The following is a 15,101-nucleotide window of genomic DNA, read 5'->3' as shown; positions in this document are numbered from 1 at the left end:
CTGGCAGCCAAGCTGCTGTCACGATAACTGGGTGGTTGCTTCTATCTCAGAACCCTTGTCCTCTCAGACTGAACAGGTAAAAAAAGAAGTTTCTGGCCCTCCATATAATCCGGTTACTCATCAAACGTTTGGCACGCTCATTTAAAACAGTTAACGATTGCCCTCTTCTGGTTAGCCTCTATTACTGCTTTATTTAAGTCTTGCTTTTTCAGTCGAGCTCTCCTGCGAGCTCGGCGTGAAGCGGAGCGGACCGAGTCAGCGCTGAGAAACCTTCCACGTTGTCACCTCGTCCTGACAATTCCCAGCCCCCTGCTGAACCACACACAGGTGAACTGGGGGCTCTGCTGCTGGTCTCTTTGGAACCCCTGCTCTCCAGTGTCTCAGCAACAAAATGCATCGAGTTTGAGCAAAATGTTTATTGCCAAACGTGGCCTCAGTTGCCCGTGCTCCTGGGATGGAGGGTTCCCGGAGCAGGTGATGCTGTGACCGCAGCCACCGGCTCTATGTCTGGGCTGTTTCCTTGTTCCATTTCTTCCACTTGACACAGCTCCTTCCAAAACAACAAGAAGGGGTTAAGTGGAACTGCCAGTGCACCAGCAGGAGAGAATTTGCTGAACAAAGGAGTATTTTTCTTTTCCTTTTTATCTCATGATAAGCCTCAGAGGGTCTGGAGAAGCTCCGGGCTCCCCCTCTCTGCCCTGGTCGCAGATGCTGCTGGTGCCATTTTCCACACCTGAGCTGTGAAGGGGAAACCTGGAGCAAAGCTGTGCTATGCTGGGGGGTCAGGAGATGCGCTCTGAAGGAAAGGTGGATTAAACTTTTTGAGAAATAAGTAAAAAGCTCATGCTACCCAGGCACCCAGCCCTAGTGTGGTTTAGGTTCTCAGGCTGACGCAGGGTATGTGAGTCTCAGCTCTGGTGCTTTGTTCACATCCATCTCATTCAGCCTGATGACAAAGGTCACCAAAATCTATTCTGTTTGTTTAATCGGTTTCATTTTCTCCTCAGAGTCCTTGTCCTGCCTTTCGGCCGGGCACAAACCCCTCCTCTGCCAACAGCAACTGCACCAGAGCCTGTAAGAGCAAACAGGTCTGGCTCACTCCACTCACCTTTCTCTAAACTTCGTTCGTTTTACCCAAATTTAAACGTGATCCAGAGGCCTCTGCACCCGCCTCGGTCAGCACCTGCCTGCTGTGAATTTGGGGCAGCTGGGCTGTGCCTCCAGGTGCTGCCCATTGCCTAACGGGGAGAGGAGACCTGTCCCCGTCCCACTGCAAGGGGTTCAGTCCCTGCCCGTGTCCCTCTGGGGACACTTCTGAAAGCAGCATGTTGGGGCTGGGGGGTGTCAGGGATGTTATGGGTCCAGTCCAGCAGCTTGGAGTGGGGTTTTGGGCACCTCTGGAAGCTCAGAGCCTCCTGATGCGGATGAGCAGATGGACGGGACACCAAAAGGTAAGATATTTTTCACCTTCACTTTGCAAAAGGGAGCCCAGTCAAACTGGTGTGGGGACGGGGCCGTTTGCAGGATAAAATATCCTAAATCAGTTGGCAGAGGGCAGGGCTGGGTTTGGTTACTGTTTATATGGAAAACCTCAAAGAAGCAGTCTCTGTTTTCGTGGATGTGTCGCCTCTTTCCTGATGTTCCATGGAAGTGGGAGCTCAGGGCTGGACCCCAGCCCAGAAGGAGCCCCTGTGCTGGGCTGGGAGGGGAACTGGCTTGTGTGACCCTCCTGAACCCCACTGATGGCCGGAAAAGCAAATCCCAATCCCAAAACAGCCCGAGCTTTTTAGGGGTTTAAATGCTTGCACTGTCAACTGAAGTGGGGCTCTGCAGTGCCCTTGCTGCATCTCCTGGGGGCGGCTGGCCTCTGCTGGGGGGGCAAAACGAGGAATTGCAGTGCAAAATGAGGAAAATCTCTCTCTGAGCCCCCAGTTTGGTGGCAGGAGCTACAGCTCGGGGTCTCCGCGCCCCTGCCGACCCTCGCCCAGCCAGGAGCACCCACGTACCGTTTTCCATGGCGCGTACACGATCCGTTCCTCGCTCAGCCCCAGGCGCTCGGCCTGATGCTCGAACTGCTCCCGGAGCTCTGCGCTCACGTTCAGGTTTCGGGCTGCAAAAGGTGAAGCGTTCGCTGGGCGTTAAATATGAACCGGTGGCCTCGGCACGGACCTTCGTGTCACATCCCGGCCCTCGGTGCCTCCCTTCCCCGCGCTCCCACCAACGCTTGCTGGGGTTCTCACCCCTGTAGTGAATAAACCTGAATAAAACCAACTTTTTTTAACCCGCTCCCCAGTTAGCTCTGGTCCTGTCTGCTTTAAGGGGTTGCACAATAGTCTGATGCTCCTGGGGCATCAGGAGGGACTGAGTCTGCGTATGGAGACGGTTTTCTACATGTGTCTTTGAGCTCTCTTAAGCAACTGCTTTGCAGCTTGGCAGGGCAATGGCAAACCTTATCAAGTTCTAAAATGTTGCTTAATGGGGCTGTGGGCAGATCTGATCAGCTTTGCCTGTGCGGGTACTGCAAAGCAACGTGCTCTGCCCTGGCAACTGAGTACTGAAAAATCATGGTTGGCTTGAAAATATTGAGATTTTACGATGGTACTGGTGCTTCCTGTTCTTGGAATATTTATGGCGTAAGTGGGTTTTGTCTTTAGCTCAATCTTTCTGCTCTGCCAAGAGATTTGGGTTTTAATGTGATTTGTAAATAATCCTGTAACCCCTGCAGCAGTGGTCTCAGGAAAATCGCTGGCTGTTGGCAAAACCAAGTTGCTGTGTGGTTGTAGCTGGTAATTTTATGTGTGTGTTTTGGTGTCTCACGATAGCTTTAAGTTACTTTAGCATGGAGTTCGCATACCATAGAGATACAGTCCCAAATACGTCCTTTCCATCTGCAGTTGGTACTGGATGAGTAAAAGGTCTTCAGAGCTGAGGTTCATCAGTGACCCCACGGTTTGATGGGTCTTGGCTTTGAGAGAACAGAGATGGGGTTGAGAACAGCCACGATATTCAGGTTCTCAGCAATAAACCGCAGCCCTGGTACGAGCAATGCCCATAGCCCCTGGGATCTGAATTGGGGCGACTTCTTTGGCTTTGGGTGTATTTGAGTTGAGTTGGGTCTGGGGTGTGAAGGAGCTGACACCACCCATCTGTCCCACCGTTGTGATGTGCTGGATGTTGTGTCGCGCTGGTGCTTGGGGTACGAGCAGTTCTGCCCAACCTCACAGCTTGAGGGGCTGTGAAAATGGGGAGAAACTGTCCCCTGCTTGCAGCGATGCTGACTCGGCCGGGTCAGTGCAAATTGTGGCTCTGGGGTTTGCAATTCCCACCCCAGATGTCTCACCCCCATTCCTCAGCGAGGAGGAAACAATTTCAAAGCTGAAACCTTCCATAATGCTTCCCTCCTGTCCTTGAGGGACTGTGAAATGACTTTACAAACGAGGAGGTCTCGCAATGGGAGCAGGTTTGCTCCCGGCACAGTGTTGCATCTCGGGGTGTCTCCAGCCCTGGGGAGCTGTTGGGATCCACCGAGGCTTCAAACGGACAGAGCAACCCAGGAATAAGATGTGTCAGATGATGTAAAACGTTAACACGGGTGTTTTGCATGTCTCATCCAAAAACCAGCCTGGGTGGTAACCCCGAAGGCTGTGCCAGCTGCTCACCGTGCTTCACCAGCGTGGTGTCACCAGCAGTGACTTCGAAGTAGGTGGAGTTGTTGGTGAGACACTGGTCCCCCCTGGAGAGACAGAGGGAGAGGGGTGATGCGGAAAGCACAGTGGGGACCCCCCATCGCGGGAAAGGACCAGCAAAGCCCCAGACCCGGAGCTTCATGGGGCAGGAGCTCCTAGCGTGAGATGGGAACTGGCTGTGCCGGCTCCTCTGCAGGGCTAACTGCTCTCACTGGTCAAATCAGCCTTTTCTCCCCTGTATTTCTCTGACCTCCACCTGCAGCTCTTCCTCTCATCCCTCCTTGGCTGAGGGGCTCCTTGGTGCTAAGGTGTTTTCCACCCCAAAATAACTGAAATTGCAAAGAGCTCCCTGCGTTGGCCCAGAAAAATTCATCCCCTTAAAGTCTGACCCTTGGGAGAAGGAAACAGCTTTTGGTGCCTGGCAGGGTTAGCACAGGGACCTCTGGAAATGTCGTCTCCTCTGGAGAGGTCTTCTCCTTGCCCATGTCCTGCATCCTCTACATGTGCAGGAGTTGGTGTCTGCGAGACCCCTGCACCCTGCAAAATGTGCCTAAACCTGGGGGCTTGTTGGACTAAATGAATAAGAGAAGGGGGTGAAGAATAGAGGGGACAGGAAAACCTTTATGGAGAAACCAGGAGAGACTCTTCCCTTGAGAAAACCCGTCTCAAACGGCTCCTGTGTTGTGTTGAAATGGCTGGGGAGGTTCCAGCATGTGGGAGATGGATTGGGGCAGAGGGACCCAAGGGTCACGTCTTACACAGCGACGTGCTGGGTGACGAGCAGCTCCCGCTCGCCGGCGCGGAGCTCCACGCGGAGGTGGCCGTGGTCGATGAGCAGCATCTCCAGCAGGTGCTGGGGGAACTGGGCGGCCCCAGCCACGTACAGCCACGTCCCCAGGAGCTGCAGGGAGAGACGGGCAGGGGGTGAGAGCTCTGGGGTGTGCAAGAGGAGCTTTGGGGAAGACGTTTCCACCCTCCCAGGGGCAAAATTGCTTGTTTTGACCTTTGTTCTCTGCTGGTTCTCCCTCTCGCACTGCGCTGCCAGCAACGAAACACGACCTGTGCAAATGCACAGATGGGGAAAAAATTAAGAAATAGCTGAACGCGAGGATTGGGAAATGGTGCTGGTGGTGGCTGTGGTGCCTGTGTGGCAGGGTCGGGACAGCCCTGGCTGCTGTGGGGGATTTGCACCAAAAATTACCCAGCCAGCCCCCCTTGTTTTGATGCTGCGTTGGGGTCTTGTTGGAGGAAGCACGAGAAAACTTGGTAATTCGTGGTGTTTTGGAAAGCAAACGTTTCCTGTTTGTTGCAGATGTTTTGCTGAGGGTGCCTTGGCAGACGAGCGGGGGGGACAAGGGACGGGTTTTCCCCGTTCCCCAGGGGACAGGGAGGTTTAGCAGAGCACCCACAAAATTGTTGCAGGAGTGGGGCATCCCCCCCAGGGCTTGGGGTCTCCTACCTTCGATGCCGTGGTGTTGTTGGGGTGCGGGGCTCCGTGTGGGAAGGCGACCGTGGGCAGCAGGGCCGTGAGGATGAGGTTGGTGACAACCGCGGCCATGGTCACCTGAACGCGAGGAGCGGGTGAACCTCTGGACAGACGGACGCGCTCGCTCGGCCGTTTGCTTTTGCAGCCCTGTGGGTGGGGGACGGGACGTGCCCGGGGCTGCTGGGCGGTGACGCAACCAGCGCTTTTTGGGGCCGTTGCCCAGAGAGGAGCCACGTGTCCGGCGCTGAGCTTGGCGCTTGCTCCGGCTCTCAGTGACGAATGTTGGTGGCCATGGGCTGTCGGCATGGCTGGAGGAGATGGGGGTGATGTTTAAACACACTTGGTGTGTTTAAAACTAAAATCTGCCCTAAATTTGCCTGTTTTGTTCCCCATGAGCAGCCACCGTAGTTCCCTCTTGTTCTTCACCTTGGGTGAAGCCCATGGGGCTTCAAGTAGCCACATTCTTCCTGGGCAGGAAAGGATTTTTCCCCTTTCTAGCCAAAACAAGCTACAAAAATGGGGCTGAATGGCCCCCAGGAGGTCACCCCCCATTCTACTGGATGTGTCCCCTGCAGTGGTTCCCCTGACCCCGTCATCCTGCTCCTGTCCCCGTGCGGCTGGGCAGGACCTGTTTTGCTGGTTTATTTTGGTTTGCCTTTTCCTCTCTGGTGACAGAGCCTCCCTGAGTCCCTTGGTCCGGCCCTGCGTGATGGTTGTTCCCGTCCTCTCCCCTTTCCCCCGCTCAGAGACACCCAGGGAAGCCGCAATGTCACCCCGTGTCACCCACCCTGCTGTGGCCCTTGCACAAGCCCCCGGCACAGGCTCGTGGGATTTCCGTTGAAAACTTGAGGGCGGGATGTCTGGGTGCTAAAAGCACCTTGGCTGGTTTGGGTCGTGGTGGAGGAGACCCGAGGGGGCCGGCAGGTTTGTGCATCTCCCCGTGGGGTCGGGGCCGACGCGTGGTGCTCGTGTCCCAACACCCCGTGGCAGGAGGGGACCGGGTGGGGTGTCTGGCGTGTCCCGTGCCACCGTGGAGCTGGCAGGAGAGGTCAGCATCTCCATGCCCGCTGCCACGGGTTTTGTCCACGGCTTTTCATGCCTCTCAGCAGGTTCAGAGATGCGGCATCGCGGTCAGGGCAGGCGGGGGGGTCCTGCTCGCGTTCCCGGTGGAGATGCAGCAGGAGATGGTGACACAAGCTTTATTTTGTGTCCAGGCAACCACAGAGAGACTGTGTGTTTCGTCCAGGAGGAAAAAGTGAAACCTGGATAGAAAGTCCCGAGGCTGAGCCGAGCCCGGTCGGGGCCAGCACACGGGGATGTCCCTGTGCAGGGGCTGGAGGAGGATGAGGATGGAGCGGCTGATCCAGCCCACGGCGGTCACTCCAGGTGTGGCTCTGTGTCACCTTCACCCGTCTTCTCCCCCGGCAGGGGACAGGCGTCCTGCGGGAGCGGGGACAGCGGCCATCAGAGCCCCATTGCCCCCAAACCGCCCCAAGAACTGGGAACGACTGGGGAGGAGAGGGGCTGCAGGGGGGGAACTGCTCTGACATCCCCCCAGGACCCCTGTCCCCACCAAGAGCTGGCCTGGGCTGGGGCTCGCCCACCCTGGGGAGGAGTTCGGACCTTTTCGGACGTGAAGAACGTCTCGTCATCGGTGAAGCCCAGGCAGTGCAGCTGGGCTCTGAACTCCTCCAGGTGCTCCTTGCTCACGTTGGGCGTCCGCGCTGCCGGAGAACCGGGTGGTAAAAGGAGAAGGGGGGAAAAAAAGGGAGTTTCAGGGGGTGCTTTGCTCCTTGGTGGTGTGAATGGGGAGCTCGGTGCCTGCTCCCCTCTCTATGGCTTTTTGCCCCACCTCTGAGTGCTGGGGTTGCCCGTGCCCGTTGATGTGTCCCCGGGCCGGGACATGTCCCACAGACTGGGGACAGCATCCACTCACCAGAGAGGCTCAGACCCGGGAAGTCATTGTTGAGGTGGTTCAGGATCAGCAGGTCCTTGTCCGTTCGAATCAGTTGGGCCACAGAAATCACGTTGCCTTCGACTGAAAGCACAGGGTCCCCCGTTGGTGGCTGTCACCCCATGCTGGGGCTCAGCCCTGGCAGAGCCGGCAGCGCAGGGATCGCTCCCCACTTCATACTGGGGGACTCATCCCAGCGGGGACCAGCCTGGTCCCACAGCACTGCCGTACCCCTTGCATAGGCTGGGAGAAATTTGCCCCCCCGCCCATCTCCAGACATGTTTTTAGGTGTAAAATAGCCTTGTGGTGGGGGCTCTGGGTGCCAAATACCAGGGGGCAGAGGCAGGAAGGTGCCCCCCATCCCAGCCCTGTGCCGGCGCTTTACCGTGTGCCAGAGTGGAGTTTTCCCAGAAAACGTGGATCTTGCTGGTGTTCCTCACCACGCACGTCTCGTTCCTGCGGGGCAGGGAGGTCAGATGGGGCAAACACCACCCCCCCAAACTGCCCCAACCAGACCCAAGGGATTCAGAACTCGAGCTGGGCTGCAGAACTTCAATAAATTGGGCATAGATGCTCTCCAGCCCAAATTTGTGGAGGTGTCTCAGCCCAGAGAATGGTACCAGTGGGTGGAAATGCCCCCAGGGATGGGGGAGCTGGGCGAGGGGGTGACTCCCCATCCTTACATTCTCATGATTTCAGTGACATTGAGCTCGTCCTTGTGGCTGCCAGGAGAGAAGGAAAAAAATGCATGTTTCACCGCCTTCAGCTCTGCCAGGTGAGGCGGGTACTTGGAGGAACCCACGATGTAGACCCAATGTCCCAGGAGCTGCGGAGAGGAGGAGAGCAGGGAAGGGCTGGGGGGCTGTGCTGGCTTCACCTGCGGGGACCGCGCGAGGAAAACCAAAAACTTTGCCCTGCTGTCCCATGGCCACAAGCACCCCCGGGAGGTGACAGATCCGAGCTGGGTAGGGGGCTCTTGGTTTTGTTCCCTCCCCACTAAAGTGATGCTCCAGCTCCTGGGATGGGCAGCGTGTTTCTGCGGTCGCGTCCCTCCTGCCGTGTGCCCGGCTCTCATCGCTTTCCTCCCATTAAGCATCCCCAAGGGACTAAATCCTGTTTATGCAGTGAGGGGTTTTGTGGATGGAGACTTGTTACCCGAGTCCCCGTCACTTGAAGGACTTAAAACAGAGCAGCCAAGCGTCGGGAATGGTTCTTCTCAGCCTGTTTTGCATGGGGAGGTGGAAGCAGGAGCCCCCAAAAAGCACCTGCTCATGATTTTATGGGTGCAGAGCCGCAAAGCTTCACTCTGTCCCTATGCTCGTGTGCAACAGCCTTGATTTTTTTTAGGAAAACAAGCACGGGCAGGCAGTGAGATAAACGTTGAGCTGCTGTTTGGGTTCATAACCCCTTCCTGGACCCGTAACTGCCAGCGATGGCTGATAGGGAAGGAGAGGACGGGTGAGGACAGGGCTTACCCCAGGGATGGTGGTGTTGTCGAAGGTGACCGGGACGAGCGGGGCGCAGGTGGGGGGCTCGGCGGCGAGGGCGAGCGGCAGCGCCAGGAGGAGGGTGAGGGAGGGCAGCATCGCTCGGGCAGCACAGGGAAGGCTCCTGCTCCGGAGCTCATCTCAGTCCCTTATATACGGCCGCCTGCCGAGCCGGACGTCCCCAGCCCCCCATGTGCTCTTTTGGCCGTTGGGCTGTTTGCTCAGGCATGAGGCAATAGCAGGTGGAGGAAATTAAACTTGCAAAAGCTTGGATTTCTCCAGCAGAAAAGAGCAGGAAAAGAAAAAATAAAAAACCAAACCACCACCACCAAAAAAAAAACCAAACCAACAACCAAACCAGCCCCCCAAAACCCCCAAACAACCCCCATGTTTCACCACTGCAGGCTTTTGTTCTCGGAGACTGCAATTAATTCTGCGGGTGCCTGGCGAAGTGCTCAGCCGGCTCCAGGTGTGTTTGTGACCGGGGCCTCGCGGGCACCGAACGGCACCGAACGGCACCTGGCGGTGGCTCCGCTCCACAGGGCAAACCAACCCCGGGGTGACGGCTGGGTGGGGGCGGCTCACCTACGGGCCTTCGGGTCTGAGCCGGCGTCGCTCTTCGACAGGGCTTGGGGCTGACGTTGGGGTTTGCGTGTGGTTTTTGGGGGGCGATTTGGGGCCTGTTGCGATAGGACAAGGGGCGATGGTTTTAAATGCAAAGAGGGGAGGCTCGGACTAGATATAAGGAAGGAATTGTTGGCCCTGAGGGCGGTGAGAGCCTGGCCCGGGTTGGCCAGGGAGGTGGTGGCTGAACCATCCCTGGAGACATCCCAGGCCAGGCTGGACGGGGCTCTGAGCAACCTGAGCTGGTGCAGATGTCCCTGCTCATGGCAGGGGGGGCACTGGGGGAGCTGGGAAGGGCCCTTCAACCTGAACTATTCTATGTTTCCACGATAAGCCGCACCATTTAAAACCAAACCACCCAAATCTCCTTCCCCTTCCCAGCGGTGCCACTTTCCTGCGCCAGCCCTGTCCCAGCAGCTCGGTGGGATCCCTTAAGCCGTGAAATCTGATTTTATTTTTTGCTCTTTCCAGCTGAACTCCCTGTTGAGTGCTTGTGGCCTCATGGCACTTGCTGCTTGCGGTTTGTCTCGGCCCAGCCTTGCAGCCACAGAGCGGCATTTGGGCTGCGCACGCTGGTAACATAACCCATTACTTTCAGTAAGTAACCTAAAATAACCGGTAGAGACAGGGACTTGTTTCTGGCTGTGGGGGGACCAGGGTGGTACAAGGCAGGAGAACAACCTTAATGTAATAAATAAATTACAACGTCTTTACATGCAGAATCTCTCTGTTTAACAGTGTCTTGCAACTCCTCCAACTTTGGCCTTTTAATCAACCAATCAATGCACTTAATTACATATATTTGCTTTTCCCCTGGCCGCCAGCGGTGTGTTTCAGGAACGGCTGGCTCACGTGGGAGCTGGTCAGCCCCGGCCCACGGGTTTTTACCCACTGCCAAGGCTTTCCCGGGTCGCGGCCGCGCCGGCTGCCGGGAAGGGCAGAGCGTGGGGTGAGCAAACACCGCGTGGGGCAATAAGCCGGGTTTCAAAGTCAGCTTGGAGCTATCGAGATGTGACTTGGGCATCAGCAATGAAAGAGATCAACTCAGCTATGTTTTTATTGTTTCTTTCCTCTTTGTTTCCTCTTTGTTTCCTCTTTGTTTCCTCTTTGTTTCCTCTTTCTTTCTCTGTTTCTTTCTTTCTCTGTTTCTTTCCTTTTAAATTTTTTTTATTTTTCTTTTTATTTTCTTTATTTTTTCCTTTATTTTTTCTTTTTAAAATGTTTTAAATTTTATTTTTATTTTCTTTTCCTTCTTTTCCCTCTTAATTTTATTATTTTCTTTATTTTATCCTTTTCCTCTTGCTCCCTGACGCTGTGTCAGGATGGGGACATGGATGAGGAGCATGGGGTGACAGCGCTGGGGATCCCTCGGGCTCCCAGCCTTCCTGTGCATTTGCCAACCTGCTGCGGGCTGGGCAGGTGGTGACGCTGCGGCTGGGCCCAGAGGAAGAGTTTTGGGTGCGGGTTGTGCTCCCCTGGGGGCTCTCGCACCGGCGTTGGCACCTGTGGGCTATTTCTGCACCTCTCACCTACTTAGTTTTCCATGAAGAAGCAAAAAAAAAAAAAAAAAAAGCCATACCAGTCCCATTTCATTGCTTCAGTTTTAAATATTTATTTAAATTCCGGAAAAAAAAAAAAAGAAAATAAAAGGAAAAGAGCTTTAACGAGAACAAACTGTAACTCCAGCTTCAAGAAAACACACAAAACTGATGGTGAGAGGATGAGAGAGGGAGGAACCCGGAGTGTGTGTGCAGGGGAGGCAGCAAGCGGGTGATGAGCGATGGGGATTGATTTGGGGCCAGGGGGTGAGGTATTTCTGAGCAGAGCAGGGCTGCGTGGAGGGTGAGGTATTTGGGACAGACCTTGTTAACCTTTTCTGATGGTTGTTGGAAACCAACCAGCAGGCAGTAGTTAAAAAAAAAAAAAAAAGGAATACACAAAGAGAGACTCACATATATTTTTTTTTTCCTCAAAAAAATAAAATCCATAGTCCATATGAGACATGAAAACTCCAAACAGGCACTGAAGCGTTTCTGATACAGTACAGCTCCGATTACATCAATATTATTCCTTATATAGAATTAAAGATTATCATAATTATCCTCTTTAAAAAAAAAAAAAAATCCTCCAAATTTACATATAGAGACTAAATTTCTACAAAACTTAACAAAACAAAACCCCTCCAAGCCCGGCTGGGTTCTGAAACAAGGTACCATCATGTCAGTCTTGACAGAGGAGCCAGACAGAAGGGTTTGCAGAGCTGGGTTTAAATAGGAGCTTAGCCCGGGGAATCACTGCGCACAAGCCGTCATGGACGCGACTACAACAAAACGAGTTACGTGACAACCGACTTGAAATCAGCTCTGTCTGAGGCTCAGTGCTTCCAGACGAGCTGTATCCCTCACTCCCCTCCCAAAGCAGTGAAGTGCTGACTAAGAAAATAAAAGCAGATTTGCTTTTAAAAACATATCCTGTAAATTACTTCAGACGCGGTTTGAGCTGTCACGCGTGATTGACATCCGCGGCGATTAAAGGATCCCTTTCAAGGTGACTGTTTCTCTGATTTAGCTGTTGATTAAAACCGCCTCTCTTCCCAGAGAGATGGTCCGAGGGGCTTATTTTTTTTGTTTTTTGGGTCTGTGGCAAGACACTGTAGCACCTTCACAACCTTAAATAAAGTCAAATATATATAAAATAACACACTTTTTTTAAGAGCACCAGAGATTTCACAGTGAGAGGTAGAAACAAATCAGACAAGCCCATCCTCTCTCTCTAATTTAGCACCAATCTCTTCTCCTTCCATTCCCCCTCTTGGCTTCGGGACTCTCCCCAACCCCAACACCACGCAGGAGAAGGGACGTGGATCGAATTCACCCACGGAAGGAGGAACTTAGTTGTTTGGTCTTTTTTTTTTTTTTTTTTTTTTTTTAGCTTTTTGCTTTAAATAATATAATATATATATTTTGTTTCTTCTAGTATTGCACATCAAAATGCTTCCTGTACACAGAGCGGCCAGATTCAACTTGCGGCTCCGCCTGGGAGACCTGATGCAGCACGTGGCCATCCAGAAGGCGACAAGCTCTGCGAGGGAAGCTCTTTTAATTACTTTTCAATGGAAAGAACATTTGGTAACTCAGGAACCAGGTAAGACAAAATTGGGGGTGGGGGGGTTGGGAGGAGGGGAAAAACCCACATGCTGCAAGTTGCTTGAGGTTTCTCTCAATATTTTCTTTGGTCATGGGAAAAGCTTTGTGTGTGGAACCGCTTGCAACATCTAAGTCCCCGATCCCTTTTCACTCTTCACGTCCTGACCCATACCCACTTCCCCTACGTCCTCATTATTCCTCCTTCCAAGAATCTGCTGAGTTGAGTAGAACGTGGGTTCTTTGAGACCTTGAGCCAAAGGCCAGTGCAAGAGTTGACCCAAAAGCTACAGCCCAGCTGTCCTTGCTGCAGAGAGGTGGGAGAGCCTGTGTGAAGACAGAGGCCAAACGTGGGGTCACAGCCTTGGAGCCCGGTTTCGGTGGCTTCGTTCAAAGGAAGCAGACGGGGCCGACCTCGAGGTGATATTGCTTTCCTGGCTCGGACGGGGGAAGGTTGTAGATGTTGACAATCGGCAGCTGCTGAGGGTCCTGCGTCCGAAACGAAAATAGAGTCCGATGCCAGCGTCCATCCTTGATCTGCGCAGGGAGGAGGGAGAGAGAAAAAGCTGTTTAACTGGGGGATGAATCCTGCTGGATAGGAAGGCGTTTCACAAAAGGTGTAAGCTTGAGAAACTCCGAGTGAGACCAGGGGCTGCCCTGTGGGCTGAGCAGCTCTGGGCTGCGGCTTAGGAAGTGTTTTGGGGAACCCTTTATCCAGGCTGAGTTGATGGAAACCCAGCTTGAAAGGGCATCACCAAACACAAATCCTGATGCAGTGACCCCAAATTGCAAACAGGAGGCTCATGGTTCAGTGTGGCAAGAGCCGAGGCCACTGGCTTCAGGTGGCAATTCCCCCTTTGGCCATTAACCGCTGCTACACGTGACATAACACTAGAATTTTTTTTTTTTTTTGCCTCTGTTTGAAGGCTATCTACTTAACAGAAGCTGCTATAGCACCCTGGATTGGAAAATTAAAGTGGTGACCTGGTAAACTAGAATTCTGAGTTGTCCTATGCAGGGACAGGACTCGATGATCCTTGGGTGTCCCTTCCAACTCAGGACATTCTATGATTCTTCTCTCCTGTTTTTTTGTAGAATAAGGACAGGTATAACTTGAGCCTTGTGTGCTCTGAGTGAGTCCAGCCTGGCATTTCTCTCCACCTCTCCCATCTTTTGCAGCACCGTACCTTGCAATCATCAGCTGCCACTTCTGGCCTGAGCTGCCCGTCTGCCTCAAACATCTGCCCGTTCCAGGCCCTGAAGCGCACGGCGTTTTCCGAAGGTTTCTCGGAGGAGCCTTCCCGCCAGACGGAGGCGTTCAGGCAGTGGATGGTGATGTGCTGCACCACCTCCGAGCTCAGGAGGCGGAGGAAGTTCATCTGGACTCTACCGATGTCAAAATCCAGCTGTGGAGGTGACAGATGTTAGGATGTACCCCTGGAGCGGGGCTAGTGGGGGGGTGAGGGATGGGACAGCAAAGGTGGGCCCTGTGCTCTGCTTCGGTCTGGAGGTGGCCGTGCACAGATGTCCAGAGCTGGCCCTGGTGTGAGTGTGGCCGTAAGCTCCAGATGCCAAGTCAATTTAGGAAGTTTTCATGGGGACACAGCAGGTCCTTTATTTTTCAGAACAAACTGGCAGGTCCTTAAGTAGGGGGAAAAATAACATGCACTTTGAATTAAACACACGCTTCTGCAAAGTGGTAGGTTCTAGTTCATCCGCAGATGAACCCAGACATTGTTATTGATACTTTTGGTACAGTTGCTTCCTCATTAAAAATCTCGTAGCATTAACTTCACTGGAAATTGTATATTTAAGCTGACCTCACTTTTTCAGGTGGCAGAAAACAAAATGCGAGAGTGACCTGAACATAAGTTAATTCAACAAAGCAGTTGGGAGCAGCGTGTTTGCAAAATTACTGGCCTCTGTTAAGGTTATGGGTTAATTAAACAGTGCTGGAAAAGCACTGCTTTGTCTTGACGAGAGTCAACAACAGTCTTAGGTGTATATTTTAAATGCACGAGAGCAGTTCTGAATGTTACAGCTGCACTGACTCTGCCTCGAGGAGAAACCAGTGTGCTGTGTCACAGTGGTCACCAGCCGGTGTCCCGGAACAACACACCCCTGGGTAAATATTTCCTAATAGCCGTGTGGGAAATGCCGCGCTGGGGTTGCACAGTGTGTACCTTGGAGACGGTGATGGGGCTGAGACATGTCTGCCCACCGTTGGTGAAGTTACAGGTGACCTGGATGGTGTCTGAGGAGCAGCCAAGATTCGGGTCAATCCAGTAGGTACCTGAAGAAATGGAAGATTTGGGGATTAACAAGGACACTTTAAACTTTTATCTGAACTAGAAAAGTTTTGATTTCTGCGTTACTGGTCGCAGGGGAGAAGACCAGTTTGGGCCACATGAAACAGCCCTATGAAGGATGCACACTCAGGGCTTCCTACCATCATTCATCTTCTGTTCACAGTTCATGAGGTCTCGACAGATGCGTGCAGGGTTCTCCTTGGTTCCCAGGGGTCTTTTGATGCTCTGAATGAGGTTGCTGAGGTAGTGTAGAGTCTTAAAGATCTCCCCTCCATGGTCTAGCATGAGAAGGTCTGGATGTTGGTAACCCTGGAGAGGAAAGGAGGGAAAGTGAGGTGTGCTGTGGGGGGCACCGGGTGCTGCAGCCACAAGGGTTTTGGGTTTATCTGTGGGAAAAGTCTGGGGACCAAAG

General features: G+C 53.4%; 3 protein-coding genes across 3 annotated transcripts in view; all 3 read right to left on the bottom strand.

Moving 5' to 3' along the window:
• Window positions 1-279: 279 nt before the first annotated feature.
• LOC135996667 (alpha-1-acid glycoprotein 8-like) lies at window positions 280-5,244 on the bottom strand. Its single transcript, XM_065648837.1, has 6 exons — window positions 5,146-5,244; window positions 4,445-4,587; window positions 3,660-3,733; window positions 2,855-2,965; window positions 2,007-2,110; window positions 280-550 (listed from the first exon to the last, which is right to left on the bottom strand). Exons 1-6 carry the CDS (start codon window positions 5,242-5,244, stop codon window positions 434-436), a joined length of 648 nt encoding a protein of 215 aa, XP_065504909.1. The 3' UTR covers window positions 280-433.
• Window positions 5,245-6,363: 1,119 nt separating this feature from the next.
• Window positions 6,364-8,715, bottom strand: ORM2 (orosomucoid 2). The gene is made up of 6 exons (XM_065648738.1): window positions 8,602-8,715; window positions 7,810-7,952; window positions 7,512-7,582; window positions 7,109-7,210; window positions 6,796-6,896; window positions 6,364-6,612 (listed from the first exon to the last, which is right to left on the bottom strand). Exons 1-6 carry the CDS (start codon window positions 8,710-8,712, stop codon window positions 6,550-6,552), a joined length of 591 nt encoding a protein of 196 aa, XP_065504810.1. The 5' UTR covers window positions 8,713-8,715; the 3' UTR covers window positions 6,364-6,549.
• Window positions 8,716-12,406: 3,691 nt separating this feature from the next.
• Window positions 12,407-15,101, bottom strand: part of COL27A1 (collagen type XXVII alpha 1 chain) — a 147,303-nt gene continuing 144,608 nt past the window's right edge. The window contains exons 58-62 of the mRNA XM_065648239.1: window positions 14,830-14,998; window positions 14,564-14,673; window positions 13,568-13,786; window positions 12,795-12,917; window positions 12,407-12,707 (exon numbers count right to left, since the gene is read on the bottom strand). Coding sequence (XP_065504311.1) covers window positions 12,576-12,707; window positions 12,795-12,917; window positions 13,568-13,786; window positions 14,564-14,673; window positions 14,830-14,998 — 753 coding nt within the window. The 3' untranslated portion in view covers window positions 12,407-12,575. The remainder of the gene's footprint in view (window positions 12,708-12,794; window positions 12,918-13,567; window positions 13,787-14,563; window positions 14,674-14,829; window positions 14,999-15,101) is intronic.

The sequence above is a fragment of the Caloenas nicobarica genome, chromosome 19 (genome assembly GCF_036013445.1).
Source record: "Caloenas nicobarica isolate bCalNic1 chromosome 19, bCalNic1.hap1, whole genome shotgun sequence".
Taxonomy (NCBI): Eukaryota; Metazoa; Chordata; class Aves; order Columbiformes; family Columbidae; genus Caloenas; species Caloenas nicobarica.
This window is presented reverse-complemented; position numbering and strand designations above follow the sequence as displayed.